The sequence below is a fragment of the Euleptes europaea genome, chromosome 13 (genome assembly GCF_029931775.1).
Source record: "Euleptes europaea isolate rEulEur1 chromosome 13, rEulEur1.hap1, whole genome shotgun sequence".
NCBI classification, from domain to species: Eukaryota; Metazoa; Chordata; class Lepidosauria; order Squamata; family Sphaerodactylidae; genus Euleptes; species Euleptes europaea.
The window spans coordinates 61,002,093-61,030,005 of record NC_079324.1 but is presented as its reverse complement, the minus strand read 5'-3'; the positions used below and the strand labels follow the sequence as shown (position 1 = coordinate 61,030,005).

The 27,913-nt window shown below is 46.8% G+C and overlaps 1 protein-coding gene across 1 annotated transcript; it reads left to right on the top strand.

Annotated features, from left to right (window-relative positions):
• Positions 1-27,913, top strand: CAMKK2 (calcium/calmodulin dependent protein kinase kinase 2). The gene is made up of 16 exons (XM_056859326.1): positions 1-525; positions 6,478-6,525; positions 8,340-8,393; positions 9,826-9,877; positions 10,745-10,878; positions 11,667-11,703; positions 15,187-15,208; positions 18,239-18,327; positions 19,842-20,041; positions 22,490-22,543; positions 23,243-23,316; positions 24,469-24,556; positions 25,568-25,696; positions 25,926-26,026; positions 27,165-27,206; positions 27,768-27,913. The coding sequence occupies exons 1-16, from the start codon at positions 1-3 to the stop codon at positions 27,841-27,843; spliced, it is 1,725 nt and encodes a 574-aa protein (XP_056715304.1). The 3' UTR covers positions 27,844-27,913.

The window sequence follows — 27,913 nt, the reverse complement described above, 5'->3', positions numbered from 1 at the left end:
ATGACAACATGCGTCTCCCGCAGACCTGCCACCGAGAAGCTCGTAGGCTGCAATGAGTCTCTCGGCCCGCGCCAGGAGGCTTCTGATTCCCCACGTTGCTTCTCGGCTCTGAATGTGCGTTGCCTGGGCGCCATGGATTCTTTCGTTGTCGTGACAGAGTATGACTCTACCCCTCGGCCCGGACAGGGGCAGCCGGACGATTTGGAGGATGAGGAACCGATGGAACCCTGCGAGGGACAGTCGGGGGCGTCGGGTCCTGGAGAAACGGAGGAGAAGGGTTTCCTCGGAGGTGCTTCCGAGGGTCCTTTGAGGGAGCCGCGAAGCAAGCTGACTCTCTCAAGTCGAAAACTTTCTCTCCAGGAGCGGTCTCAGTCGGTCCAGTCTCCTGGCAGCAACTCGGGTGTAAACGGACGCTACATCTATCCTTCCCTCCCGTATTCCCCCGTCACGTCTCCACATTCTTCACCTCGTCTGCCCCGGAGGCCGACGATAGAGTCCCACAGAGTTTCTATCACTGGTTTGCAGGTAATTGAAGCCATTTGAAAGCCGTCTTAACATGCGCTTTGCAGATGCAACCAAATTACCCTACCCCATCCTTCCAAAATTGTCTTCTTTCCCTAATGCTGTTGGGCCTTTATCTGCATCCCGTTGTTGTCCTCTTGGTGATTCTTCTCAGCAGGGGCAGGTGTTTTGAACAGTTGAAGGAACAGCTGTACGATGCACTTCAAAGCACCTGTGTCTTGTCCAGTTAACTCCATTGCACTTTAAGCAGAACTGTCCCTTTTCCCAGTGATGCATTTTCTGCAGCACATGTCTGACTTCTTGGTGCATATTTTGACTAGGGTTTTTTTCATGGCTCACCGTAAGGCTGTATGCAACAGCTGGAATTTGCCTTGCTGGCTTTCGTCTTTCAGGGCTTTGTGGAGACAGAAGGTTTCCTTCGTCTCTGTATTATCATTGCCATTTCTGAACTGCCATCTTGGGTGCAATGTTTCAGACCAATGGCAATGCTAACTCCAGCCCTGGCTGCAGTCTGAGAGCTGGGAAAGGGCGTAAGTAGTCAATGTTCGTTTATGCATGGATTTTTACCTGAGGTTCGTTGCTCGCTGGACCCACACTTTCCTGCTGGGAATCTAGGCACCAGCACTCTCCAAGCTCAAATCGACGCATTGGTGTCCCCACCCCTTGAAATGCTGCTTTGTAATTGGCTGTAGTGCTACTGTGAGAGAAAAGCCTCCCCCGCCCCCGTGGAAACCCAAGTGCCGAGGGGGGAAAAGCATTTAAAAGACTGGAATTCTCTAAAAGAAACGGGGGGTGGGGAGAGAAACCCAAGCCTTGTTTTTAAAATCCTTTCTTCTGCTGAGAAAAAACTCCAAGGAAGCAGGAAGCATTTGAATGCCCACCCCCCTTGATACTCTGCTTTGTAATTGGCTGTAGTGCTGTCTGTGAGAAAAAGTCACTCCCCCAAGCTTCCATGTCCCGTGTTTTGCCTTATGCATGGTGATTTTACCTAGGCTGATCTCAGGGGAGATCAAAGAGTTGGGTTATTAGAGGAATGGGAAGACCTGGGATTTGCAAGGGCTGGCCGCGATGGAAAACTCATGCATAACTCCAAGGAACAACCAAGACAGACTTGGGGGTGAACGTGAGTGAAAATACACATGCATAAACGACCAATCTGTCGGAACGAGAGTTGTTTGTAGGGTCAGGCTGATCATCCGTGATTGCATAGGTCTGTCTTGGCTTTTCCTTTCAAACCTCCCTTGAACCTTCCTGCCCGTTGCGAGAATATTCCAAATGTTCATTGTCTGCCTGCAATGTCAGCATCAGGGTTTTGAGGGGCCCTGAGCAAGTGAGGCACTTCCCTAACCAGCAAGACAAGGGTGAGGGCACACAGACAGACTTTTTGCACATGATGTGAAGAAGCAAGCCACACCCTACACTAAAAATTTTAACATTATTTTTATTTACTTTTTCAGTCGCCGTTCACCCAGAGGGCCTTGCAGCGACTTACAACACTTGGAATCCTATTACAATACACGTAAAATCCTGTTGCAATGTGTACATTCCTATAATCCTGTTACAATACATATAAAATCCTACTTTGATGCATCAAATAAAAATGCCCTCTTCAGACTCCCAGTGGTGTAACTAACCGGCAGCATCATCCTTGTAAGGGTATCCTGCAGTTATACTGAGCTAACTTAGCCCAAAGGGAAAATAAAGATCTTTGGTTTGTAAGCAGCATGCTGTAGAGGAAGGCCTCCCCCCCCGAAATTGTGTTCCCGCAAGTCAGTGGGAGGACAGTGAGAGGGGGGAACTGGCATGCATTGCCTTCTCCTCTTCCACTAACGAAATGTTTGTTCTGCTGATGAAGGAGCAACTTAGGCTCTAAGCACAGGGGGCACACCTCCTCGATGCCCCCCCAGCAGCCTTCAGGCCCCAGGTGTCTGCCCCCCCCTTGCTGCTCTCTGGAGCCAACTGTAAAAATACGCAACCAACACTGCAAGACGAACAGTAAAGAAAAAACAGCACCTTGAGGCCACTATATATATAGGAAGATCATAAACTACAATTTTATGATTTTATAATGCAATCCCAAAATGTACATGGAGAGCCAGCGTGGTGTAGTGGTTAAGCGCGGTGGTTTGGAGCAGTGGAGTCTGACCTGGAGAACCGGATTTGATTCCCCACTCCTCCACATGAGTGGCGGACGCTAATCTGGTTAACTGGATTTATTTCCCCATTCCTACACATGAAGCCAGCTGGGTGACCTTGGGTAAGTTACAGTTCTATTAAGAGCTCTCTCAGCCCCACCTACCTCACAGGGTGTCTGTTGTGGGGAGGGGAAGGGAAGGTGATTGTAAGCCGGTTTGAGTCTCCCTTGCGTGGTAGAGAAAGCCAGCATATAAAAACCAACTCTTCTTTTTCTTCTACATACACAACTCTACAAACATGCTACTAAGGATCACAATACAGAAGCCATTCAAAGAATACTCCATAAGTTCTTCATATATATATATATATATATATATATATATATATATATATATATATATATATATATATATATATATATATATACACACACACACACACACACACACACACACACACACACACACACACACACACACACACACAGTCTGTTTCAAGTCTAATGTTCGTGATAAAACACTGGTTGAAACAACACTGATTGAAAATTGGAGTTGAGGATGGCTACAAGCTGAAGATGACAGCCCAGTATTCAGTCGTTTCGTCTAGCTTCCTCAGTTCAGACTGTATCCATTAAAAGGAGATGTATATACATGAAACATCTTCCCTGACATTCGCAGCATAACTTAACAGCTTTAGAAATGCATTTTCTCAAAACCAGGAGAACTGCACTGTTAATAGAGCCCCCTAGATTGGTGTTTGGTGAGGGAATAGGCAGGCCAGCTATGCCGAGGATGCAGGCAGGGAGGAGAGAAATGTGTGTGTGTGTTGTGGGGTGGGGCAGAAGCTCCTTGGAAATCCATATAGGGAATGGCATGATCTATGACAAGGGCGGCTGATTAAAAACAGTGGTGGGCGGAATTGATGCTCACAGCCCTTTCTTTCTCTCAATTATGCATTAGAAAGGAAGGCGCACTTATGCTAATGCACGCCCATCTCCCCGCATGAAACCAATGCATGTTTTATGCAGCAGATGGGGAAAGTGTGCAATTGGTTTAGAAGGGAAGAAAAGCAAGGAAGTGCGAGGGGAAGAATTATCACCAAACAGCTTGTAGGATAAAATTCTCTCTCCCCTTGCTTTCTATCAGTTCCACCTCTGCTCGGGTTGGGTTGGGGAAAGTTAAGGCCCTCCCCCAAATTAGGTGGTTAGAAAGGCTGGAGATTCTTTGAGTTGAACACAACTGATTTGGGATCTGCTGATCACAAGGAACCAGCTAAGCACGCACACACACCCTGTGGTGCTTTTGTGCCCTCTACACTGTGCCCCTCCCCCCCACCAAGCAATCATTTGGCTGGCTGGGCTACAGAAGTGGATCTTTATGTTATAGTGGAAGTTCAAAATGCATTCATTATTGACAGTACCAGACAAAGGATTGAATCTTTGCGCAAGCAGAAATATAAATAAACTTAATGAGGTTCCCCTTGTGCAAAATCTGGTACATCACCTATTGCTTTCCTCCCTTGATTATAGCACAGAAATTGGTTGCACAATATCTTCTGCAAGCAGAAATGCAGGTGTGGATGCAGTGAGTTTGACTTAGCACATGAACACAGGAAGCTGCCTTCTACTGAATCAGACCCTTGGTCCATCAAAGTCAGTATCGTCTACTCAGACCGGCAGCAGTTCTCCAGGGTCTCAGGCAGAGGTCTTTCTCATCACCTACTTGCCTGGTCCCTTTAACTGGAGATGCTGGGGATTGAACCTGGGACCTTCTGCATGCCAAGCAGATGCTCTACCACTGAGCCACGGCCCCTCCCCACTTACCACAAGTGACTCCCACTTCTTCTCTTCCTTGCATTTCTGATTGTGCAAGAGCTCTAGAGCGAGGGCTGGATCCAACCCAACATTTCTGAATATCTCAAAACACATATATTTCCACTTGTTGGCCGCTGTCTTTGTCAATAACCTGCTGTGAGCTTTTTTTTTTAAGTTAAAGGGAGGGATATAAATAATTTAAATAAATAATAAACACTAAATGGCAGACCATCGGACATTGTGAAATTTTGGGGCCAAATTAATCTGGATTGTCGATGCTAAATTGCCCACAGTCACCAAATGTTGGACATTAATTGTAACGAGTTAGAAAGAGAGGTTATTTTCAAACCCTTCTAAGCCGAGTCCCAAAATACGTCTGCCAGGCATGAAGCCTCAAGGGGTTATCATTCCACCTTCATTTATATTTTAACTCTTCTGACTCAGAATTCAACTGATATTTTTAAATATTTCCTTTCAACCTGCTATTTCTTTCCCTGTGTCTAAATTGGAAATGAGGCTATGAATAACAGCCGGGCAGGGGAGAAGCCGCTATAAAGTTCATCGTTATTTCGTGCCCAGGAGCTGTCTTGGAACACAGTGTGGGCCGAGCATTTAAGATGCTATAAAATGTGCTCGCTTCCTGGTCATTAGAGGCCTGACGCGTCGAACACCTGCAAAGAAGACTTCTTTGTTTAATCCAAACTGTCTCGGCATTAAATGCACCGGATTTCATTGGCCTCTCTCTCTTTTCAGTGTTGGCTGTTATCTGTGCCCGGAAAATACTGCAGCCCATTTATAGCTAATAAAACACAAATATTATTGCTAGGGGCTGAGAAGATTTATCTCACCCGAAAAGCTCTAATAAGCTCCGTTGATGCTTTATGGCCCAAGCAATAGAATAGAGGAAAGCATAATTCTGTCTGTGTTTCCTATTCTGCTGGAAGTGGGAGCAGATTTTATGAAATTTGCAGTCACAAGATGCAGGGACTGGGTAGCCAGGTTCCTCTTCACAACCGGCAGGAGGTTTTTGGGGAGGGGAGGGACTTCAATGCCATAGAGTTCAATTGCCAAAGTGGCCATTTTCTCCAGGGGAACTGATCTCTGTCGGCTGGAGATCAGTTGTAATAGCAGGAGATCTCCAGCTAGTACCTGGAGCTCGGAAACCCTAGTCACCAGGGACACCAGAAACCTATAAGCATTTTCTTCTAGCATCCCAGTAGCCCCCCGAAAGCATTGAAATATTTGGGCTCAAAATGTGTTGCTCTTCAGTCTCAAGGTCTCAGGACAAACACATATTGTGTGTAAAGTGCTGTCAAGCCACAGCCAACCTATGACAACTCCATCGGGTTTTCAAGGCAAGAGACTAGCTCTGTCATAAAGGCCCTGCAGAACTCTTTCAGGTTACTACCAGATGTTTCTACCAGAGCATTCTACCAGGCTGATGCCAGGGCCAAAGACAGCTGCACACTCCTAGGGGCAGGGACCACCGACAAGTTAAGCAGAGCGTAACGTTCTTCGGGGGGTATATCAAGAGAAGCAGTCCCGAGATGGAGGACACAGTATGTATTTCCAGATAGTTTAGGTAGTTACCCATCATTTAGACAGGTGAAGTTGGGTGTGGACATTGTCCCCCAGTTGCCATCTGAAAACGTAGGAGGGTTTTATATCCGACAATCGCAATGTGGGGCATCATGAAGCTTTGCCCTCTGACTGCAGCCAGAACTCCAATACTGAGCAAGCTGGGCCGTGGATGGGCGGGCGGGCACCGGAGACCCGTTTTCTTTCCCTGCCCTTGAACTGGCCTCTGGTTGGGTGAGGGGATTTGCTTTCGCAGTTGGGAGCACATAAATATGCTTGCTTGAAGGTGTGTTTAGCACAGAGATAAAAAGAGAAGCATTTGGTTTTCCCCCCCGCTTGTGAGTAATGCAACATACATGAATTACATCCTTTTTGGTCTCGGCATAGCCTGCAGGCTCATTTATTTTTAACTTCTTTCTCTCTCCTAGGACTGTGTGCAGTTAAATCAATACACATTGAAAGACGAAATCGGAAAGGTGAACATTTGTGTTTCTTCTCTGAAACGTGGACATGGCTAGCTGGGCCGGGAGGAGCAGGAGGGGAGAGGTATCTAAAGGGCAGCGAGGGACCTAGAATCTAGATCCACAATTCAGGCTGAGATTCACAGAGCGCCCAACCATTCTAGGAGGGAGCTTCTCAGGCTAGCAATTTTTTTCAGTTATGCGCTGAGGCCATAAAGGGGAGAATAAGCATGCCTCTGTATAGCACTCACTTTCCCCTCCTCCAGATATTATGGTGACCCACTGCTGGGGAAGAAAGTAAGACTTTTCTAGTGCAACTTATGCTAGAGCCGACCGGTGCTGGGGGATCTCCGAGGCCCCAGAAAGTGCTAAGCTCTGAGCATCTGTGCAAATGGAAGAGTTGGCTGGCAAATGGAAGAGTTGGCTGCAGATTAACTGGCAAGACTGCAGATTTTAAACAGACTCCCCTGCAGTTGAACACACATGAAGCTGCCTAATAATCAGACATTGTTTGAAAAGGTTGATACTTGCACACAACTTATGTGGGAGACATATACAGCCCAGCATAAAAACCTAAGACAATCCTACCAGATGTTGGTGTAATTGGTAATATATGCAACCTATTACATGCATGGTCTGTTGTATATTGCCTGTAAATGTAAATATATTTGTAATGTGTGTGCATGTTTTATATATGATTTAAATAGACCACTGAGGAAGGCCATATAGGCTGAATTGCGTTTGGCTTGTGGTGACAGACATCAACCTTAAGAAATGCCATTGTGCTATTTTAACAGTTTTTAAATAATTTTAATCCTTATATAGTTCTTCTAATAAATTATATATTTTCATTATAATTTTTTTCATCCCATCCAACCTTGGGTACCCAACTGCTGCCTAATACTGAATCAGACCCTTGGCCCATCAAAGTCAGCAATGTCTACTCAGACTGGCAGCGACTCTCCAGGATCTCAGGCAGAAGTCTTTCGCATCACCTCTTGCCTGGTCCCTTTAACTGGAGATGCTGGGGATTGAACATGGGACCTTCTGCATGCCAAGCAGATGCTCTACCACTGAGCCACAGCCCCGTTGCAAGAGGAGGGCATCTGCCCATTGTTTAGGGGTTGAGAAAATTCACATGGATGTCTTGGCAAGAGCTGTGCCGCCAGTTTGAATTCAGAAATTAGAAACAAAGCTGTGTTCACTGGTTTCAGCACTTTAAAAAATTGGCTTAGATGTATGAGAATTGCATTCCAGATGAGGGCATCCATGCAAATGCCCTTGCCTGTTCCCACAAGAGGCAGCCAGAGGAGTGGGCGCTTTCCCTTGCAGGCAAAATGAACACTCTGAATGGCATCTCCCCCCCTTTTTTTTTTCTTCAAAGTTTTATTAGTTTTATAATATGATAGGGATACAAAAGGAAAAAGGGAATGGGTAAGATAAAAGGGAATCCATCTTGCCATGAAGAAAAGATAACATAGGCATAAACATCTTAGAGGCTAATCAAGCGGACAGCATTATTATTTTTTCTTTCTGTTGTTCGGGCTAGATTACCGTATACATACGTTCAAGAAATAGACACCCTCTACATCTAACATAACCTATTATAGTGGGCATAGCAATTTCCTACTCTAAACTTAAAATTACGTTGTTATTTTATAATATCCGGTTTCTATTTTTGTTTCTATTAGCATTGAGCCTCAACGTATTTACAGAATAATTTCCATTTTTCATTAAACTGTTTAATGAAAGTGCCCCTCTTTGCTGAGTCATCCCCCAACCTGTAACTCATGTTTGTATGTTTGATTTTTCCCCCTCCCGCAATGCAGGGCTCCTATGGGGTCGTGAAGCTGGCCTACAACGAAGATGACAACACCTACTATGTGAGTTCTTGTCCGACGTGACAGAAAAGAGGGTTGGGAGCAGCCGGTTCTGAGTGTGAATTATGCCTTGATTACATTCTCTGCCTTGGGGTCAAACTGGAAAAGATGCCAGGAGTTTGATCTTCAGGGCACCCACGTGTGTGTGCTTTCCCACTGTTTGTAAATAGCAGCTGTGCAGCTCTCCAGGTTAAATTAGGGCTGTGTGGTGCAGGGCATTTAACCCGCCCCAGCCCCCCGCTCCAGTTCCCCCCCCCCACCCGCTCCAGTTTCCAATCCTGAGATCATTTATGCATGGGCGTTTTACCTGGGGTTCGTTGCTTGCTGGACCCACACCTTCCGGTTGGGAATCTATGCACCAGCAGTCTCCAAACTCAAATCAAGTCCCCGCTCCTTTAAATGCTGCTTTGTAACTGGCTTACTTGTAGTAATCCCCCACCCTCAAAACCCAACTGCCACATAAAAAAGCATTTTAAGAACAACAACAAAAAAAGGAGCATTCTGAAAGGGGGCGGGGGAAGAAATCCAAGCCTCGGTTTTTAAAAGCTTTTCTTCTGCTCGGAAAGAGCTCCCAGGAAGCAGGAAGTATTTGAATCCCCACCTCTGGACATGCTGTAGGGTTGCCAACCTCCAAGTAGTAGCTGGAGATCACCCGCGATTACAACTGATCTTCAGCCAATAGAGATCAGTTCACCTGGAGAAAATGGCCTCTTTGGCAATTGGACTCTATGGCATTGAAGTCCCTCCCCTCTCCAAACCCCGCCCTCCAAAGGCTTCGCCCCCAAACCTCCCGCCGGTGGCGAAGAGGGACCTGGAAACCCTAACATGCTGCTATTCAGTTGGCTGTGAGCGAAACCAAGCTTGGGTGTCCCGCACTTTGCCTTCTGCATGGGGATTTCCCCTGGGCTTTGCTCAGGGGAGAGGGAAGAGTCAGGTTGACAGAGGAATGGGAAGACCCGGACATTGCGAGGGCTGGCAGCGAGGTCATCTCTAATGGATGGGAAAATCATGCGTAACTCCAAGGAACAACCGATTCAGACCCGGGGGCAAGTGTAAGTGAAAATACCCATGCATAAACGACCTGAGAGAGGAAGTGAGCTGCTTAAGGGAGAACACAGCCAAAACCTCCGTCGCTGTCCATACTGGTCAGGATGACATTGGAGTTCTTTACCTGCTTCTTGGCTGACGCAGGATCTGGACGGGGAGGGAGCATTCATGTGGTTGGCTGTTACTCATTTGAGAACGAAGCTGCCGTTCCAAAGTAGCTGCCGTCCACATGTTTTGCAATCGGAATGATGGAGGCGGGCCACGCCTTCTCTTGCCTGTTACACAAAGGCTGCTTGCGATATTTTTTTCCTCGTAAGAGAAAAGGGGATTCTGACCACCCTGTGCTTTCAGTGCCCAGACCTTAGGAGTGCGTTAATTTATCTTCCAGGCAATGAAAGTGCTTTCCAAAAAGAAGCTGATGAGACAAGCAGGGTTTCCACGTAAGTAAGAAGCAGAGAGTTACGCTATCAAAATGCTGGGGTTGACCTGCCGTAAGGCCTTGGGGTGGGGCAAGCGAGACGCTGCACCAAATGAAATACATTGAGAAGAGATGAATGAATGGCAGGGGGGAGGTTATGAAGTGTCTGAGAAGCTGCAAATTATTCAGTGTCAGGGTGGGGGAAAGATGCTGTGGTACACAGGCTGGAGAATGCTGCTGCGGTTGTCTTGTTTGTGGGCTTCGTAGAGGCACCTGGTTGGCCACTGTGTGGACAGACTGCTGGACTTGATGGACCTTGGTCTGATCCAACAGGGCTTTTCTTATGTTCTGGAGACCAAGCCCTATGAGGAAAGGCTGAGGGAGTTGGGAATGTTCAGTCTGAAGAAGAGGAGGTTGAGGGGGGACAGGATTGCTCTCTTGAAGTATTTGAAGGGCTGTCACTTAGAGGAGGGCAGGGAGCTGCTCCTGTTGGCAGCAGATGATAGGTCTCACAATAACAGGTTTAAATTGCGGGAGGAAAAAGTTTTTTACAGTAGGAGTTGTTCGACGGTGGAATCAGCTACCTCGGGAGGTGGTGAGCTCCCCCTCACTGGCAGTCTTTAAGCAGAGGCTGGACTAGCACTTGTCAGGGATGCTCTAGGCTGATCCTGCATAGAACAGGAAGTTGGACTAGATGGCCTGTATGGCCCCTTCCAGCTCTGTGATTCTATGATTCTTATCTGCCTCACTTGTGGTGACACTCAGCTGGGAGATCTGAATTCTCCTTTCTCATGCTGGTGTTTGCAGCAGGGTGTCTCTGTGGCCACACCCCGACCCTACCTCAGACCTGGAACTGTGCGTCCAACTCTTCCTTGTGTGTCTCAAACAGGCCGTCCGCCCCCTCGCGGTGCCAAGACCCCCCTGGAAGGCTTGTGCCAACCCAAAGGCCCCATTGAACAGGTGTATCAAGAAATCGCCATCTTGAAAAAACTCGACCACCCGAATGTAGTGAAGCTGGTGGAGGTGAGGCTGGTTTGGAGCGGGGACCAAACTAGGGAGCGGGATGAAGATGTTGATGGCTTCCATGCGGGTTGTCCATCTGTAGTTCAGTGCTGTTGGGAAGCCAGGTTTTCCCCCTCCTTCCCCACAGCATCATGATGCTTTCGTGCACCTCAGGGGTTCCCCGGCTTTTCTCCTACCTTTCTCAAAACTGCTCTGCTCCAAAGTTTTGGGAAAGATCTCCATAAAGCATGGATGGTTGCTGTAAGGGTGGGAAAATTCAGATTTTCCAACCCATGTGGCAGCCATTTTCCCTGACCCCATGGCAGCCGTGTCCTCCCCGCCACCACCAGGAGGCCTTTTGCTTTGTAAAAAAATCGGCACTAGAATGTTATTGTTAAACCATTGTGACAACAGGTGTATCAGGGTCTCTGAATTCTCAGCTTTCATTTTTAAAAACGTTAAGTCTCTAGCTCCTTCCCAGGCAGAGATATAAGGGGGAAAGCATATTTTTCTACCAAAGGGACTAGAGACCTCATTTAAAAGCATGTTTTAAAAGCAGATCTCCTATAGCCACAAGATCTAGAAGCTTGGCTTTCTAGCCAAAAACGAAATGGAGATTCTCAGGAATGCAGGCAACATTCTGCTGCCTCTGAGTTATAGGAAATCAAGAGCCCTGCTTGTACTGGAGTGCAGTGTACCATTCTGAAGTGTGTGCGCTTCCAGAATCTGGAGGCACATGACGGTTGTCGTGTTCCATTCTTCTCATCTCTGGTGATTCTTTTATGTTTCCTTGTCTGTGCCGTCGACAGGTGCTAGATGACCCCAGCGAAGATCATCTGTACATGGGTAAACAAGCTCCTCTTCCCACCTATTTTTGCATGCTCAACGCACGCCCCAAAGAGCCTCCTCCCACAACGTAATTGTTTCCCTTCCCATTGGTGCACCGGAGCTCTCTGACCAGCATCTCCTGCCAGCACCAATTTGCCTAAAGGTGTTCTCTCCAGTGGAGTAGAGGCCTAATTTGAATATTCTTTTTAACTGTTGTTAACTTACATTTGCATTACTGTCGTACAGAGGTCGTGCTGTGGTCTGCTTGTCAGAGAGAGGCTCAGACAAACCATGGGCCTTTTCTTTTCTTTTAATTCTTTATTTTAAGTTTATTTTATAACAACCACCGCAAAATAACCACCACAACAAAATAAAAATACAACAGTAGGTTAAACATCATACTGTTGAGATATGATTCAATACTCGGTTCCAATATATGTTCCAATATAATACAGCGGTGCTTTTTACAGAAATCATACCACTTAGCAGAACTTAATAAATGCAAATCATACTGTATTTTCACGGGCATTGTTTACTTCTTGATGCCCCCTTTTCCACATATTCTAGAAAATGCAGCCAACTATTTAAAAAGTTTGTAGAGTAAGATAAGTTATTTATTACTTTGAGTTGTGAAGATACCTTATCTAAATTTAAAATGTTCCACACCTTCTCATACCACTGCCCAATAGAAGGCATCTTTGCTTTTTTCCAGTACGAGGCAATCAGACATTTTGCTGCCAGTAGCAGTATTGAAATCAGTTCCCTTTTTTGGGTAGAGGGTTGTTGTATATCAAATTTTTCTAGTAGAACAATTAAGGCATCATGAGGGACTTTGTATTGCGTGATTGATTCTATCTCTCGCAAGATCTTGTCCCAAAATAAACTAACTTATGGGCATGTCCACCAGCAGTGTAGAAAATTAGCTGAGTTGCCACAGCCTTTCCAGCACAGACCTGAGTGCCCTGGTATGATATGATGAAGGCGAGAGGGCGTGAGAGACCACTGGCTCATGGTTTTATAAGCTAGTTCTTTAATGTTGGTAGAAGCTGATTTAAGAGGATACATCTTCCAAATAGCTGTCCAGTCATCCTCAGAGATATTAGAATGGATTTCTCTCTGCCACTTCTTAATCATGGGCCGTTTCTAAAGGTGTTTTTGGAATCTTATACTGGGAAACAGCTTTAAACACCATTCACACTACGGCTGGCTTTGCCATCCACTAATAGGGTTGCCAAATCCTGGTTGGGAAATAATAGGGATTTGGGGGATGTGGAGCCTGGGGAGGGGGGCTAGGAGATGGGAGGGACCTCTGTGTGGCATAATGCCATAGAGTCCATCCTCCAAGACAGCCATTTTTCTCCAGGGGAACTGATCTCTGCCGTCTGGAGAAGTGTGTTAATTTCCAGAGATCTCCAGGCCCCCACCTGGAGGTTGGCAACCCTAATCCGACAAGATGAGACAGAGGCCTTGGGAGCAGGGGGGAACATTATGCGGGGCGGGCAGGGAGAGTTGGCATGTTGGCACCCTTCGTTGAAAGCCACTGTTGCCCACCACAACTGGTCATCTACAACACTGGGGGCTGTTGAATACGTTTTAAGCTGTGTATAAATCCTTTGCAACTAGGGTTGCCAACCTCCAGGTGCTAGCTGGAGATCTCCTGCTATTACAACTGATCTCCAGCTGACAGAGATCAGTTCCCCTGGAGAAAATGGCCGCTTTGGCAACTGGACTCTATGGCATTGAAGCCCTCCCTTCCCCAAACCCCGCCCTCCTCAGGCTCCTCCCTAAAAACCTCCTGCCGGTGGCAAAGAAGGTCCTGGCAACCCTATTTGCAACACAAAGCGGTTCCTTGCTGGAAATTAGGGTGTTGTGGAAACGTTACCGCTCAGCCACTTCAGGATAATTTTAGTCTGTTGTTTATCATTTTTATGTGTTGTCGTTTGATGGCTGTTAATGTTTTGTTAACAGCTGTGAGTATTTAATATAAATGGAGTCTAGATATTAGGTAATTTTTTCTCAAAATGGATCATGAAATGTAATTGACTAATTGATCAGTTGGTTTAAAGGACAAGTGATCAGTTCATTCAAGACTCCTCACTCGGTTAATTAACATGATGTCCACAAAATAATATTGCATGAAATAAATATATCACTCCATGGATAAAACATTTTCTGAGAAGCAGATACTGTGTTATCTACTGTCAAATAGATCAGTCAGTTGCGTGAGAGATGTGGCAACTTTTCTCTTTATAGTGTCAAGGAAAAATTAAATTCCATTTCCCCTTTTTAAAAGTGTGAAGTGGTTTGATGAATAGCCAGTGGCTGTTAAATCTAGGGAAAGGAAAGGTAGATACCGTTGATTTGTAACAGACATAAGTTATAAATAGGTATATACATATATATTTGCAGTTGGCATATAACTCTGAGAAGGACAACCATTTGGAACATGGACAGTCTTGTCATCTTAGGCGGTAAATCACCCCCTCCCAACTTTCCCCTTAAGCTTTTTGTGGGGAGTAGATCAGGCAAGCATGGCCATGGATATGTCGGTGGGGCCAGGTGGTCGGGCATTCTGCCTATCCAAGTGGCCGGTTCCAGATGGCAGAGGGACCAAAATAGAGCGTGGGCTGCGTTTCCATATTTTTATCTCGCCTCGCACCATCTGGTGTTTGTTTCAAGCTGGATTTGCAACTGAAGACATGATGGAAATTAACTTTTTGAAAAAAGGAAAACATAATTTGAACTTGTCCTTGAGATGCAATTCCTACGTTTTTGGGGTCTTGCAGTTCTTGAGGAGGATTCTGAGCGTATCGATATTGGAAGAGAAGCCGGTTGGTTTTAGTTTTTATTTCGTCCCTCTCTGCCAGTGACTTACTGGGTGACCCCTGGCAAGTCAGTTAACCTCTGATCTTACTCGGTTTCCCCAACTAAGACCAAGTATTGACTCTGTGGTTGACAAGAGCTTCGAAGCCAGGCCTTCGAGCTCCAAGTCTAACTTGTTTGCATGGAGTCTCCTGGCACTTGTTTCAAGTAAAATCCGCTTCCTTTCTGTCAACGTTTCCCCACTTCGAACAAAACCTGCCTCTTGTTAAGAATGATTTACATACATTCTGCAAAACTCAGGATGACTTGGGGGAAGGTGGGGTTGGTTTCCCCTGCAGACCCTTGCCCAGAGATGGCTCCAATGGAGACCTGCTTAGATTAAACAACATAACTGCATCTTTTTCCCCTTGGCCCATGTAGCATATTTAAAATATGCATGTCATTCATGGCGTTGCCTTCCTTCCATTTTACTCTCACAACAGCCTTGAGAGGTGGGTTAGGTTGAAAGAGTGTGACTGGCTGTATGGCACAGTGGGGATTTGAACCCAGGTTTCTGTTAACTCCTGCGCCAATGTGACTGTCATGTATGAGATAAAAAGGGCTGATATATATATGATAGCTTTTTATCTGCAACTTCCCACATCCCATACTGAATTGCCTTTTTCTTTTGTTTTCCAGTATTTGAACTTATGAAAAAAGGGTAAGATTTACCATAATTATTATTGCTTCAATTGTTTATTAATTTGTACAGGGCTGTTAATGAAGCTGGGCTGATACAGATGAGGATGAGACCTGGCCCCAAGGATCCTGCAGCCCAAAATTTGTTCCCTACCATTAGGACAACATGTGCAGTCACTCTTTCATTCTTCTGTTTCTGCTGTACCACGCCCACGTCTGTGAGAGCATCTCCCTCTTCTCAAAATCCACTCTGTCCCCAGCCACTGTAGCCAGAGCCCTGAACAATTTAGAACAGAGAAGCAAACAGATGGATATGATTATGCAATAAGTGGACCTAAATTCTGTTGTGGAATTAATCCTTCAAGAAATCGAATCTGCATAATTCAAACGTCTGACTTTATTTATCTTCATTGATACCCCGCCTTTCCCCCCAAAGGGGGAAGCCGAAGCGGATTACGATATTCTCCTCTCCTTCATTTTATCCTCACCACAACCCTGTGTGGTAGGTTAGGGTTACTCCAGACTATTATTCCAGACTTCATTACCACTTCTCGACTATGAGAGGTTGATAATTGTATTTATGGCTGCAATAGTACATCCCCTCATTTAAGAGGGAAACTCACATGAGGATTAGTTTCCCTTGTGGATGGAAGCCTAAAACAGAGGAAAAAGTTTTGCAGTTAAATATTTTAATTGTTATCTTGCAAACACAATGCACATATAGTCATAAAGATTTTTTATATATTTATGTATATTTTTGAGTCTGGAATGTTGATTGCTTAGACCACTGAAGAAGACTGTGTGGCCAAAACGCGTATGGTCAGAGTCTAATGGTATGATATCATGTCTTATTGTGTTACGTGAGCATCTCAATTTGGTAGGCTTTTGCAGGGCCTTAAATGTGTTATATGTGGTTTTAGATTTTATCCTGAAATAAATATATACGTATTTTGTCCTGGCATAATCTTTAGATGGTATAACCTTTGGCCTTGGATGTTTATTTATTTTTTTCTTGACCTTTTGGGTGCTTAATTTAGGCTGAGAGGGTGTCACCCATGGTCATCCAGCAAGCTTCCGTGGCAGAGTGGGGCTTCAAACCTAGGTGCCCGCTTCATTGTGCTGAGGACCGGCCTTGCATAGGAGCAGGCCTGAGGTCCAAGGTAGAGTGAGGCCACTCGGCTGTGCCAGCCCAGATGGTGAGCCCCCGTGACAGAGCTTTTTCAGCTGCCTGTCCTTGGTTGTGCAGTGCCCCCCCCCCCAAGAATTGCAGCATCCACCATCCCCTTTTGCGCCTCCAGGGCAAGCGGCCAAGCGGCCTGTTGCGGGAAGGGCTCACAGCCACCCTGGATTGCTTTGGCTCGTCTCGCGGTGCTGGAGGCTTTTAAGGTACTACTCCGCTTCACATGCCTGCTGGGGGGGGCTGCTCCTTTTTAAGACGTGGTTGTGCTTTATTTGCTCTTTTAATGGATCTTACTTCTCGATATTGATGGATTTTTATGACCGTTTCTCTTTATTATGATGGATGTTTCGTATCGGTTTGCTTTTATTATCGTAAGCTGCTTTAAGTATCCTTTGCCTGGAAAGGTGGGGAATAACATTTTCTAAAAGAATAAGGCGGTATCGTCCATCAGGCACATTTGTATCCCGCTAAGGTTGCCAACTCCAGGCTGGGAGATTCCTGGAGATATGAGGGTAGCGCCTGAGGACCAGAGGGCTTTAGTGGGGTATAATGACACCCTCCAAAGCAGCCATTTTCTCCAAGGGAACTGGTTGCTGCAGTCTGGAGATCTGTAGTAATTCTGGGAGATCTCCAGGCCCCACCAGGAGGCTGGCAACTCTATATCTCACCTTTCCTCCCCAGGAGGTCGGTGAGTTACCATGGATTTCCACCCTGCTCCATTTTATTTCCACAACAACCCTGTGAGGTAGATTAGAGTGACTGGCCCGGTTCTCCAGATTAGAGTCCACTGCTCCAAACCAACTCTCTTAACCACTTTCACCACGCTAATTCTCTGTTACTCCCCCCAACCCCAGGTCAACAGGTCATAGTGACAGATGGCCTGGTGTGACATTTGTATGTGGGTTCCCTCCCACCCACTCAAAAATCAGGACAGTTTCCATGCTTTGCTGATCTCAGCATAATGGAGTTTGTTGATTTCCCCACTCCTCCACATGAAGTCAGTTGGGTGACCTTGGGCTAGTCACAGTTCTCTTAGAGCTCTCTCGGCCCCACCTACCTCACAGGGTGTCTCTTGTGGGGAGGGGAAGAGAATCGTAAACCGGTTTGAGTCTTCCTTAAGTGGTAGAGAAAGGTGGCATTAAAAAAGCAACTCTTCTCAATAGTAGCCTGCTCTCTGATGCTCTGCAGTGCCACCATTGAGGACAGGCAGAAACTGGTATTGCAGCTAATAGCTCAGCATAGGTCAGATGTTATAAAGAGCCAATAACAATCCACATGTTTCTAACCATATTCAAGTACTTGAAGGGCTGCCATATAGAGGATGGTGCCAAGTTGTTTTCTGTTGCCCCAGAAGGTCGGACCAGAACCAACAGGTTGAAATTAAATCAAAAGAGTTTCCATCTAGACATTAGAAAGAATTTTCCAACAGAGAGCGGTTACTCAGTGGAACAGGCTTCCTCGGGAGGTGGTGAGCTCTCCTTCCCTGGAGGTTTTGAAGCAGAGGCTAGATGGCCATCAGTCAGCAATGCTGATTCTAGGACCTTTGACAGTTCATGAGAGGGAGGGCATCTTGGCCATCTTCTGGGCATGGAGTAGGGGTCATTGGGTGTGTGTGTGGGGGGAGGTAGTTGTGAATTTCCTGCATTGTGCAGGGGGTTGGAGTAGATGACCCTGGTGGTCCCTTCCAACTCTATGATTCTATGATTTTTGTAATTTTATGCTGGCCATTGGCTCTAACAACAATAAACTAAGATTCTATGATTCTATACTTGTGGCTCTTCAAGTTGATCATCTGGGGATGGTCGGCTTGCCTCCTTGCCTCTGACAATTTTTGTTTCTTTGAAGAATAATTCTGCCTGTTGCCCCTTGCAGGCCTGTGATGGAAGTCCCAACCCTGAAACCGCTGACTGAAGACCAGACACGTTTCTACTTCCAAGACTTGATCAAAGGCATCGAATACCGTAAGCACTTGGGGTGACATCTGGGGAAATGGCAATAAGAGAGGCAGAAGACAGCTTGTGGGGACTAATCGGAGCCAGAGCTCAGGCGCTGTATTTATTTTCAGCCTCGGGACTCAGCCCACCAACAGGAGCAGGAATCATCAGGAAGAGAGTGCCTCTGAGCATGCACAGAGTGAGGAGCCGTAGCTGGCCCTCACAAGTCTAAGGAATAGAAGCCAAGACCTGACAATAGCGTTGATGAGTGTTCCAAGCGCTCATGTCTTTTACAAGATCTCCATGCTCACGGCAATAACCCTGGAAGGTAGGGGCAGTATTGCTATCCCCATACTTCAGATGGGGAAAATGAGGCTGAGAGATGGTGGCTGACCTGAAGCCACCGAGGTGGATCTGGACAAGAGTGGAACAGAGTGGAAAGTAGTTTCTTTTTTGGGGGGGGGGTGTTGCTTCCGAAGGTGGTGGGGGCTACGTCCAGGCGCACATTGAAAAAAGTCTCTGATTCTATGAATCTCTGTATTAATTATATTTATATCCTGCTTTATGATAAGAAAAGTCCTCAGGCGGCTTGCAACACAGAAGAACACATTAAGGACTTCTTCCCTCTCTCCTCCCACCCCCAGTACATTAAGGCCAATTCTCACGTTACCAAATCCGCATGGCAAACATGTGGCCAGCATGAGGACTTTCTTTAGCAGGCCAATAGCAACTCTCCTGGGCCAACTGGGGTCAGGAAAATGGCACGGGGGAAGACTGAGACCCTGTCTCCTCGGGCACCACAGTCCTGATCCAGACAGCTGGATGATGTCACACACAGGGAGGGCATCTTGGCCATCTTCTGGGCATGGAGTAGGGGTCACTTGGGGGGGGGGAGGTTGTTGTGAATTTCCTGCATTGTGCAGGGGGTTGGACTAGATGATCCTGGAGGTCCCTTCCAACTCTGATTCTGTGATTCTATTTTATGATTCTACAGATTTTGTCACATGGGAATTGGCTCTTACTCTCTTTTGGTGAGGTTTATCTGCTCTTCCCTGGAGGAGCTTGAATCGTGTACGCAGTGCCGTGAGGTCCTTTCCTAAATGTGAATCTGTACACAGCTGTGAGGTGCAGAACTTATATTTAAGTCCCACTTCCCCCTCCAGTTGAAATGGATTCTGGAAATAATAAACCCCTCCATTCCCTGTTTAAGAGAAGGGAAAGAGGATATCTGTACACATCACATGTAGCAATTTCTTTAAATCCACTCTCCAAGTTCCCTAGATGGGGGGAAATACTCCCTCTGTAATCCAAGGTGAAATAATGGTAGAGGGCAGAGTAGATGTGGAGACTTTGTGGCTTATAGCTCGGTCTCTTAACCCTGACACCGTGCTCTTTCCATGTCTACGGATGTAGCTTTGTGCCGGTCAGAACCACGACACGTCTGGCGTTGCAAACGGCTCTCTGAGCGTTTGAAAGGAGAGGGTGTTCCATCATGTGAGCCTTCGCGGTGGGCCTGTGTCTCATCCCATCTTTCTTCACAGTGCATTACCAAAAGATCGTCCACCGGGATATTAAGCCTTCCAATCTCTTAGTCGGAGAAGATGGCCACGTCAAGATTGCCGATTTTGGTGTGAGCAACGAGTTCAAAGGGGCCGACGCTCTGTTAACCAACACAGTGGGCACCCCAGCTTTCATGGCCCCAGAAACCCTGTCGGAAACCAGGAAAATATTTTCTGGAAAGGTATACTGGAGCACTCTGGGCATGCGGGTTTGTGTGCGTATTATGTGCCGTCAAGTCACTTCCGACTCATGGCAACCCTATGAATCAATGTCCTTTAAAAAGTCCTATCTTCATTTTGGATTGTCTCATCCTAGGGTTTTCAAGGTAAGGGTTGGTCAGAAGTGGTTTACCATGGCCTTCTTCTGCGCAGTACTAACCAAGGTTAGCTGTAGTGGCACTGCTGTTGTCTGTGAAAGATCCTCTGCCGGTGTCACCTTCCACTATTGCTGCTGCCCAGCAACTAACCGTCAAGAAGAAGAAGAGTTTGTTTTTATATGCCGACTTTCTCTACCACTTAAGGGAGACTCAAACCGGTTCACAATCACCTTCCCCTCCCCACAACAGACACCCTGTGAGGTAGGTGGGGCTGAGAGAGCTCTAACAGAGCTGTGACTAGCCCAAGGTCACCCAGCTGGCTTCATGTGGAGGAGTGGGGAAACAAATCCAGTTCACCAGATTAGCCTCCACTGCTCATGTGTAGGAGTGGGGAATCAAACCTGGTTCTCCAGATCAGAGTCCACAGCTCCAAACCACCGCTCTTAACCTCTACACCATGCTGGCTTTGGAATTCTCTCTCTGTTTTTAGTCTCTCTGTTTTTAACATCTGTATCCCTTCCTGCTGTTATTCTTGTTGATGTAAGCCACTGTGAACAGTACCGATAATAAAGAGGCCAGGAATATATTTACTAAGTAAATAAGTACTAAAAAAATGAACATTCATTGCCTGAATGGGAGGAGTGGGGGAATCAAACCTGGTTCTCCAGATCAGACTCCACCGTTCCAAACCACCGCTCTTAACCACTACACCACACTGTCAAGGATTCCTCTGCCCCCATCACAATTGGAACTGTGGGTTTGGCCATGGCTTAAGGAATGTTTTGTATTGTCGTTTGGAAGAGATGTTGCTTTGGTGCTGTCTGTGGCTCAGGGCTAGAACACCAGTTTTGCAGGCAGAAGCTCCCGGGTTCAATCCCCAACATATTTAATTTTAAAATAAGAATCAGGTAGTAGGTGACGCGCCCTGACCTGGATGGCCCAGGCTAGCATGATCTCATCAGATCTTGGAAGCTAAGCAGGGTCGGCCCTGGTCAGTAATTGGATGGGAGGCCACCAAGGAAGTCCAGGGTCTCTACGCAGAGGCAGGCAATGGCAAACCACCTCTGAATACCTCTTGACATGACCTGGATGGCCCAGGCTAGCTCAGCCTTGTCAGATCTCAGAAGTTAAGCAGGATCTGCCCTGGTTAGTACTTGGATGGGAGACCACCAAGGAAGTCCAGGATTGTTACCCAGAGGCAGGCAATGGCAAACCACCTCTTTTGGTCTCTTGCCTTATGGGGTCATCATAAATTGGCTGTGACATTATGAGACTTTTGTAGATCTGATCTGGATGGCCCAGGCTAGTGTGATCTTGTCAGATCTTGGAAGCTAAACAGGGTTAGCCGGGTAAGTATTTGGGAGACCGCCAAGGAAGTCCAGGGTCTCTGCACAGAGGCAGGCAATGGCAAACCACTCTGAATGTCTCTTGCCATGACCGGGATGGCCCATGGGATGGCCCAGGCTTGGTCAATCTTGTCAGAACTCAGAAGCTAAGCAGGATCTGCCCTGGTTAGTATAATCCAGGATTGCTACACAGAGGCAGGCAGTGGCAAAGCCCCTCTGTCTCTTGTCTTGGAAAATCTACGGGGTTGGCAAGTCAGCTGAGACTTGATGGTACTTTCCACCAATAGATGATGAAAGAGATATTTCCTTGAGGCCCTGGAGAGTTGCTGCCAGGTAGAGTAGACAAGAGTGACCTTGATAGACTGACCTTGTCTGAAATATTGTTGGAAGGCTTTCACGGTCAGAGTTCATTGGTTCTTGCAGGTTATCCGGGCTGTGTGACCGTGGTCTTGGTATTTTCTTTCCTGACATTTTGCCAGCAGCTGTGGCAGGCATCTTCAGAGGAGTAACACTGTTACTCCTCTGAAGAGAGACACTGTCCTTCAGTGTTACTCCTCTGAAGATGCCTGCCACAGCTGCTGGCGAAACGTCAGGAAAGAAAATACCAAGACCACGGTCACACAGCCCGGATAACCTACAAGAACCAATGACCTTGTCTGGCTCAGAAGAAGGCAGCTTCTCAAGTGTTCGTGTGTGGTGCAAAATGATTTTTTGTTGTTGCTAATTTCTGATAGCAAGTCACAATTTGCGTGCACATGTCTGGGTGTGCCTGAAGATTCTCTTCTGTCTCCTTTGGATTTGTGCTGGTATTTGCATTCTGTTTTGTGTCTTTCTCAATGAGATATCACGATAACTGTTCTGATTTATTTTTGATTTCAAAATGCCAGCATAATGTTGAAATTAAAGGTTAAATAGCAAGAATTTTTGGAAAGATGAAGCCCTCAATCTCTCTCTCTCTCTTTCTCAGGCTTTAGATGTTTGGGCTATGGGAATCACCCTCTACTGTTTCGTCTTTGGGCAGGTAAGGAAATGTCGTGACTTTTCCAAAACTGTGTTTGCTCACCAGAAGACAGGCTGTGGGCAGCCCCTGATTAGAGTATCCATCCAGTGTGGGACATAAAAGTGGGCAGGCTGAGGTTCTGGGGGCTACTAGATGGTGGGTTAGAGGGGGAGGTGAAGCCACTCAGAGACCATGCTGGATCAGACCCAGGCCCATCAAGTCCAGCAGTCTGTTCACACAGTTGCCAACCAGGTCTTCTAGGAAGCCCACAAGCAAGACGACTGCAGCAGCATTATCCTGCCTGTGTTCCACAGCACCTGATATAATGGGAATGCTCCTCTGATCCTAGAGAGAATAGGTATGCATCATGACTAGTATCCATTTTTACTAGTAGCCACGAATAGCCCTCTCCTCCATGAACATGTCCACTCCCCTCTTAAAGCCTTCCAAGCTGGCAGCCATCACCACATCCTGGGGCAGGGAGTTCCACAATTTATCTATGCGAACTGTGTGTCTCAGGCGCTGGCTTGCTCTCTTTCCAGCACCAAAGAGGCATCGCCCATCTCAAAACCCTCCAAAGCAGGTGGGAGCCCAGCTTGGCTCTCAGCTTAAAAATGTGCCTGCTCCGGTCATGAGAGGTTTGGGAGGAGAGTGGCCCAAGTTAGCCCCAACCGATTCTTTCTTTGCAAAGTCCCGTTTTGTTCTCCTGTTCTTCCTTAGTGCCCGTTTATGGATGAGAGGATTCTAAGTTTGCACAGCAAAATCAAGAGTCAGATGCTGGAGTTCCCTGACCAGTGAGTATACTTGAGAAAGGAGCTTCTATGCCTATACCTAGAAGGTTATAGCCGATTTGGTGCTTTAAGCAGAAAGCAGAAAGGAGGGGAAGGCATCCAGAAAAAAGGTGGAAGAGAGGATTGCGGGGATGGAAGACAACATTGAAGCTCCTATTGTGTGGCTTACTGGAGGAGGTTCTCAAGAAAATGTGTCTCCAGTGCGACATCAGCATGGTGTGGTGGTTAAGAAAGGTGGTTTGGAGCGGTGGAGTCTGATCTGGAGAACCGGGTTTGATTCCTCTCTCCTCCACATGAGTGGTGGAGGCTAATCTGGTGAACTGGGTTGGTTTCCCCAGCTGGGTGACCTTGGGCAAGTTGCAGTTCTATTGAGAGCTCTCTCAGCCCCACCTACGTCACAGGGTGTCTGTTGTGGGGAGGGGAAGGTGATTTTGAGCCGGTTTGAGTCTCCCTTAAGTGGTAGAGAAAGTCAGCATATAAAAACCAACTCTCCTCTTATCCTAGGCCCAGATGCCATTTTGTGTGGGGGTTTTTTGGTTGGTTTGTTTGTTTAAAACATTTCTCTGCCACCTTTCCACCCAAATAGGGTCCCGAAGGCAGCAAACATCAAAGCATTTTAATATTGCAACAGCATTTCAAATTAAGTGTGTCTGTGTATATACACATATACATAAACAAAATAATAAAAAGCATATTACAACAGATAACAATACAGCCAAGGCAGAGAGCCAGTAACAGTTATTGGGGGTACACCAAACAAATTGGCAAACTCTTCACCCGCAGGCGGAAGATAATGTTAGAAGGGGCCTGATGAATCTCACTGGGTAGGGAATTCCATAATTTTGGTGCCACGACAGAGAAGGCTCTTTCTTCGGTTGCCACCTGAAGAATGGCGGGGACACCTGAAGAAGGGCCTCTGTAGATGACTAGAGTGGAAGGGCATGTTCATATTTTGGCTTCCCTGATCAAATAGAGCCTGTTACCATTCACATCTTGGGGGGGGGGGGTTGCAACTAAACAGTCCTCCAGAATGGGACCATACGAGGCTCAAGCCTCATTAGTTCAGGGCTGGAGGGTGTTCGTGTTTTTGCAAGTCATTTGCTCATGGACTGCTCGGTCAAGTTTACTGTTGGCTCATTTTGCTTCCTTCCTAAGGCCAGATATTTCTGATGAACTGAAGGATCTGATAACGCAGATGCTGGACAAAAACCCCGAATCCAGAATCACGGTCCCGGAAGTTAAGGTATCTGGTGTTAAAGGCCAGAAGTCTGGTGAGGGGTGGTGTGTTTAGATTTTTGACAGGAGTACCTTATTTCTCTCGGCTTCATCTCATGTTCCTGATGCACTTATCCGTATCAACGGCACGCTGTGCTTGTTGGACATTTCACTTTTATCTTTTCCGCTTTACGTAAGATTATAAGGAAAGCCCTGCTGGATCATACTGAAAATCCACCTAATGTAGTATCCCTTTTCTCACAGTGGCCAGCTACATGCATGTCTGCAAGCCAGTCATTCTGGAAGTTGTCTCAATTATCTGCTACACAGGTAGACTTCTCCCTTACATGGAGTACAGATCTATTATGGACAAAAAGAACAGCCTTGGTCCTAACTCCTGTCTTCCAAAGTGACCAGCCAGGGAGCTTCATCTGGCCTTTCTCCTCTCTATTAGGGGACTGGTTGCCACCATTCTGTTAAGGAGAGATGCAACCGAGTGAGGTTGCTGTTTTGATGCCGCACTGCATGGTTTGCTGCCATTTTCCTTTCATCTGTGCCGCCCATAACCTGCTTTATAAGGCATATTTGTTTTTCAGCTTTGTATTTTGCACTTTGGCATTTACAAAGCCAGCGTGGTGTAGTGGTTAAGAGCGTTGGTTTGGAGCGGTGGACTGATCTGGAGAACCGGGTTTCATTCCCCACTCCTCCACATGAGCGGCGGAGGCTAATCTGGTGAACTGGGTTGGTTTCCCCACTCCTATACATGAAGCCAGCTGGGTGACCTTGGGCTAGACACAGCTCTTTCAGCCCCACCTACCTCACAGGTGTCTGTTGTGGGGAGGGGAAGGGACGGTGATTGTCAGCCAGTTTGATTCCTCTTTAAGTGGTAGAGAAAGTCGCCATATAAAAATCAATTCCTACTCCTACTCCTTTCTTCCTCTTCCTCTTTTTCTTTCCAATTAGTCAAGTTTGCTACATTCTTCATTGTGAAAAAGAGCTCCCAACAAAGCTATATATAATTTTAACGTTTCCATTCAAGGTACACCCTTGGGTCACCAAGAACGGAGTCGAGCCATTGCCAACGGAAGATGAGAACTGCACACTGGTGGAAGTGACGGAAGAAGAGGTCGAGAATTCGGTGAAACACATCCCGAGCTTGGCCACTGTGGTAAGTGAGTGAGAGGCGGGACGCTGTGTGGCATTGGAGGGACCGGTCTGAATTTCTTCTGCAGTGAGTTTCAAGAGCAAGCCAGCAACAGCTTCTTTTAAATTATCACTTTTAGTTCTTTTATTTAAAACATTTATTAGGTGCCTTTCTTCCTTACAGAGCTCAAGGCGGTGTAAAATATACATAAAATATAGTACATAAAAATACATGCGTCAATTTTATCTTTCAGATCCTGGTGAAGTCCATGATCAGGAAAAGGTCTTTTGGGAACCCGTTTGAGGGGAGCAGAAGAGACGAGAGATCCTTGTCTGCACCGGGGAATCTGTTGACGTAAGTGTCTCCAGCACAGGAGCCCCTGAGGGCTGTGTGGTCATCCAGTAGTTTCTGGACCAGCTACTGGAGAACCCAGGCTGACTTGCTGACCATTTTCCCCCAACAAGACTGCTTGAGAGGGGTCCAGGGTTTGGTCTGAAGACATAGGATCCAGCCACTTTGTTGAAGCTAAACAAGTGACTTGTTCTCTGCTGCTTCAAGGGCAGTGCCAGCTCTAACAGGCTTGAGTTACAGCTGTAGCTCAGTGGCAGAGCACCTGCTTGACACGCAAAAGGTCCCAGGTATCCCCGGCATCTCCACTTAAGGATCAGGCAGTAGGTGATGTGAAAGACCTCTGATAAGGCACCTAATATAATAGACATGCTCCTCTGACCCTGGAGAGAATAGGTATCATGACTAGTATCCATTTTGACTAGTAGCCATGGATAGCCCTCTCCTCCATAAACATGGCCACTCCCCTCTTAAAGCCTTCCAAGTTGGCAGCCATCCCCACATCCTGGGGCAGGGAGTTCCACAGTTTAACTATGCGTTGTGTGAAGAAATACTTCCTTTTGTCTGTTTTGAATCTCTCGCCCTCCAGCTTCAGCAGATGAGCCCGCGTTCTGGTATGATGAGAGAGGGAGAAAAGCATCTCCCTGTCCACTCTCTGCAAACCATGCATAGTTTTATAGACTTCTATCATGTCTTCTCTTAACCGCCTTCTTTCCAAGCTAAACAACCCTAAGCTTTTTAACTGCTCCTCATAGGGCAGTTCAGTTTCTGGAGAGTTGGCAAAGAAGAAAGTAGTAACAGCAGGAGAGTGGGGGACATTGTCTAGCATTCCTCTTGCCTCCCGTGGACTAGAAACACACTTTGTTTCTTTTCAATGAAAGATGGTGTTGTTTTTTTAAGCGGTGCCAAATCCTAAACCTGGTAGCAACCCTGGAGGCACACGGAGTACGTAAAGTCCTGTTTGCAGTTCAGTTGCTTAATTTTGGGGTTGTGTTTGAACTTTGTCCACGAAGACACTTCTGCATCGCTGGCCTTGCACCTGACGGTGGCTGACTCCACCCGATTTCTTTTTTCTGTGCCTGTGTTCTCACGTCCACTTCCTCCCTCTTCCTCCTCCCCGCTGACCTTTCCCCTCCCACTCCAGAAAAAACAAATCGGGGAATGTGAAGTATTACTTCAGTCAAAGGTAAAGTTGACGTTTGCCTAATAATTCCAGCCGACCTCCCTGTTTGTCTGTTATGCGATGAGTTTGGGACCAAAACCCTCCCTCGCTGCATGGGACAGGAGAGCATGGCGCCCGCTTCGGCTACGTGGAATGCTCAGCCCTTGGGTTTCCCTGCCCCCAAGTGTGTGGCATGATCCTTTTTGACAGTAGTGCAGTTGCAAAATGGGCTGGGGTTGATGGACCATTTGATATGCACGGGGCGAGCGAGAGGGTTGTGGGAAATACTACTGCGAGCCAAAGCTCCTCCAAGCTCCGCTGCACATACGGAGCAGATTACCTTCAGAGATGGGGCTCCCATGTGCATACTGAACATGCTGCCCTGACATTTCAGGCTGCATCATGACAACTGCTTGCATGGACCTCCATGTGCATAATGGAGACTTCCATTGGAGCCATTGGAAGGGTGCAGACGATGAGAGAGACGTTAGGAGCATACGTAGCAACCTTCCTCCACTCTCTGTTTACCCCGGGAGCAGAAAAAGCTTTCGTCTCCACCTACATTTCCTTTCTTCTTCAAAACAGGAAGCAAGGCAGCGAAGACAACCTTAAGCTCAGCAGCGACCTGCCAGATGTGGACGAAGACGAATTGCTTTCTTGAAATGGACCCTTCAGTTTGGGATGCGCCACCTGGTTCCCTGCTCCCTTCGCAAAGCATGCACACCAGTGAG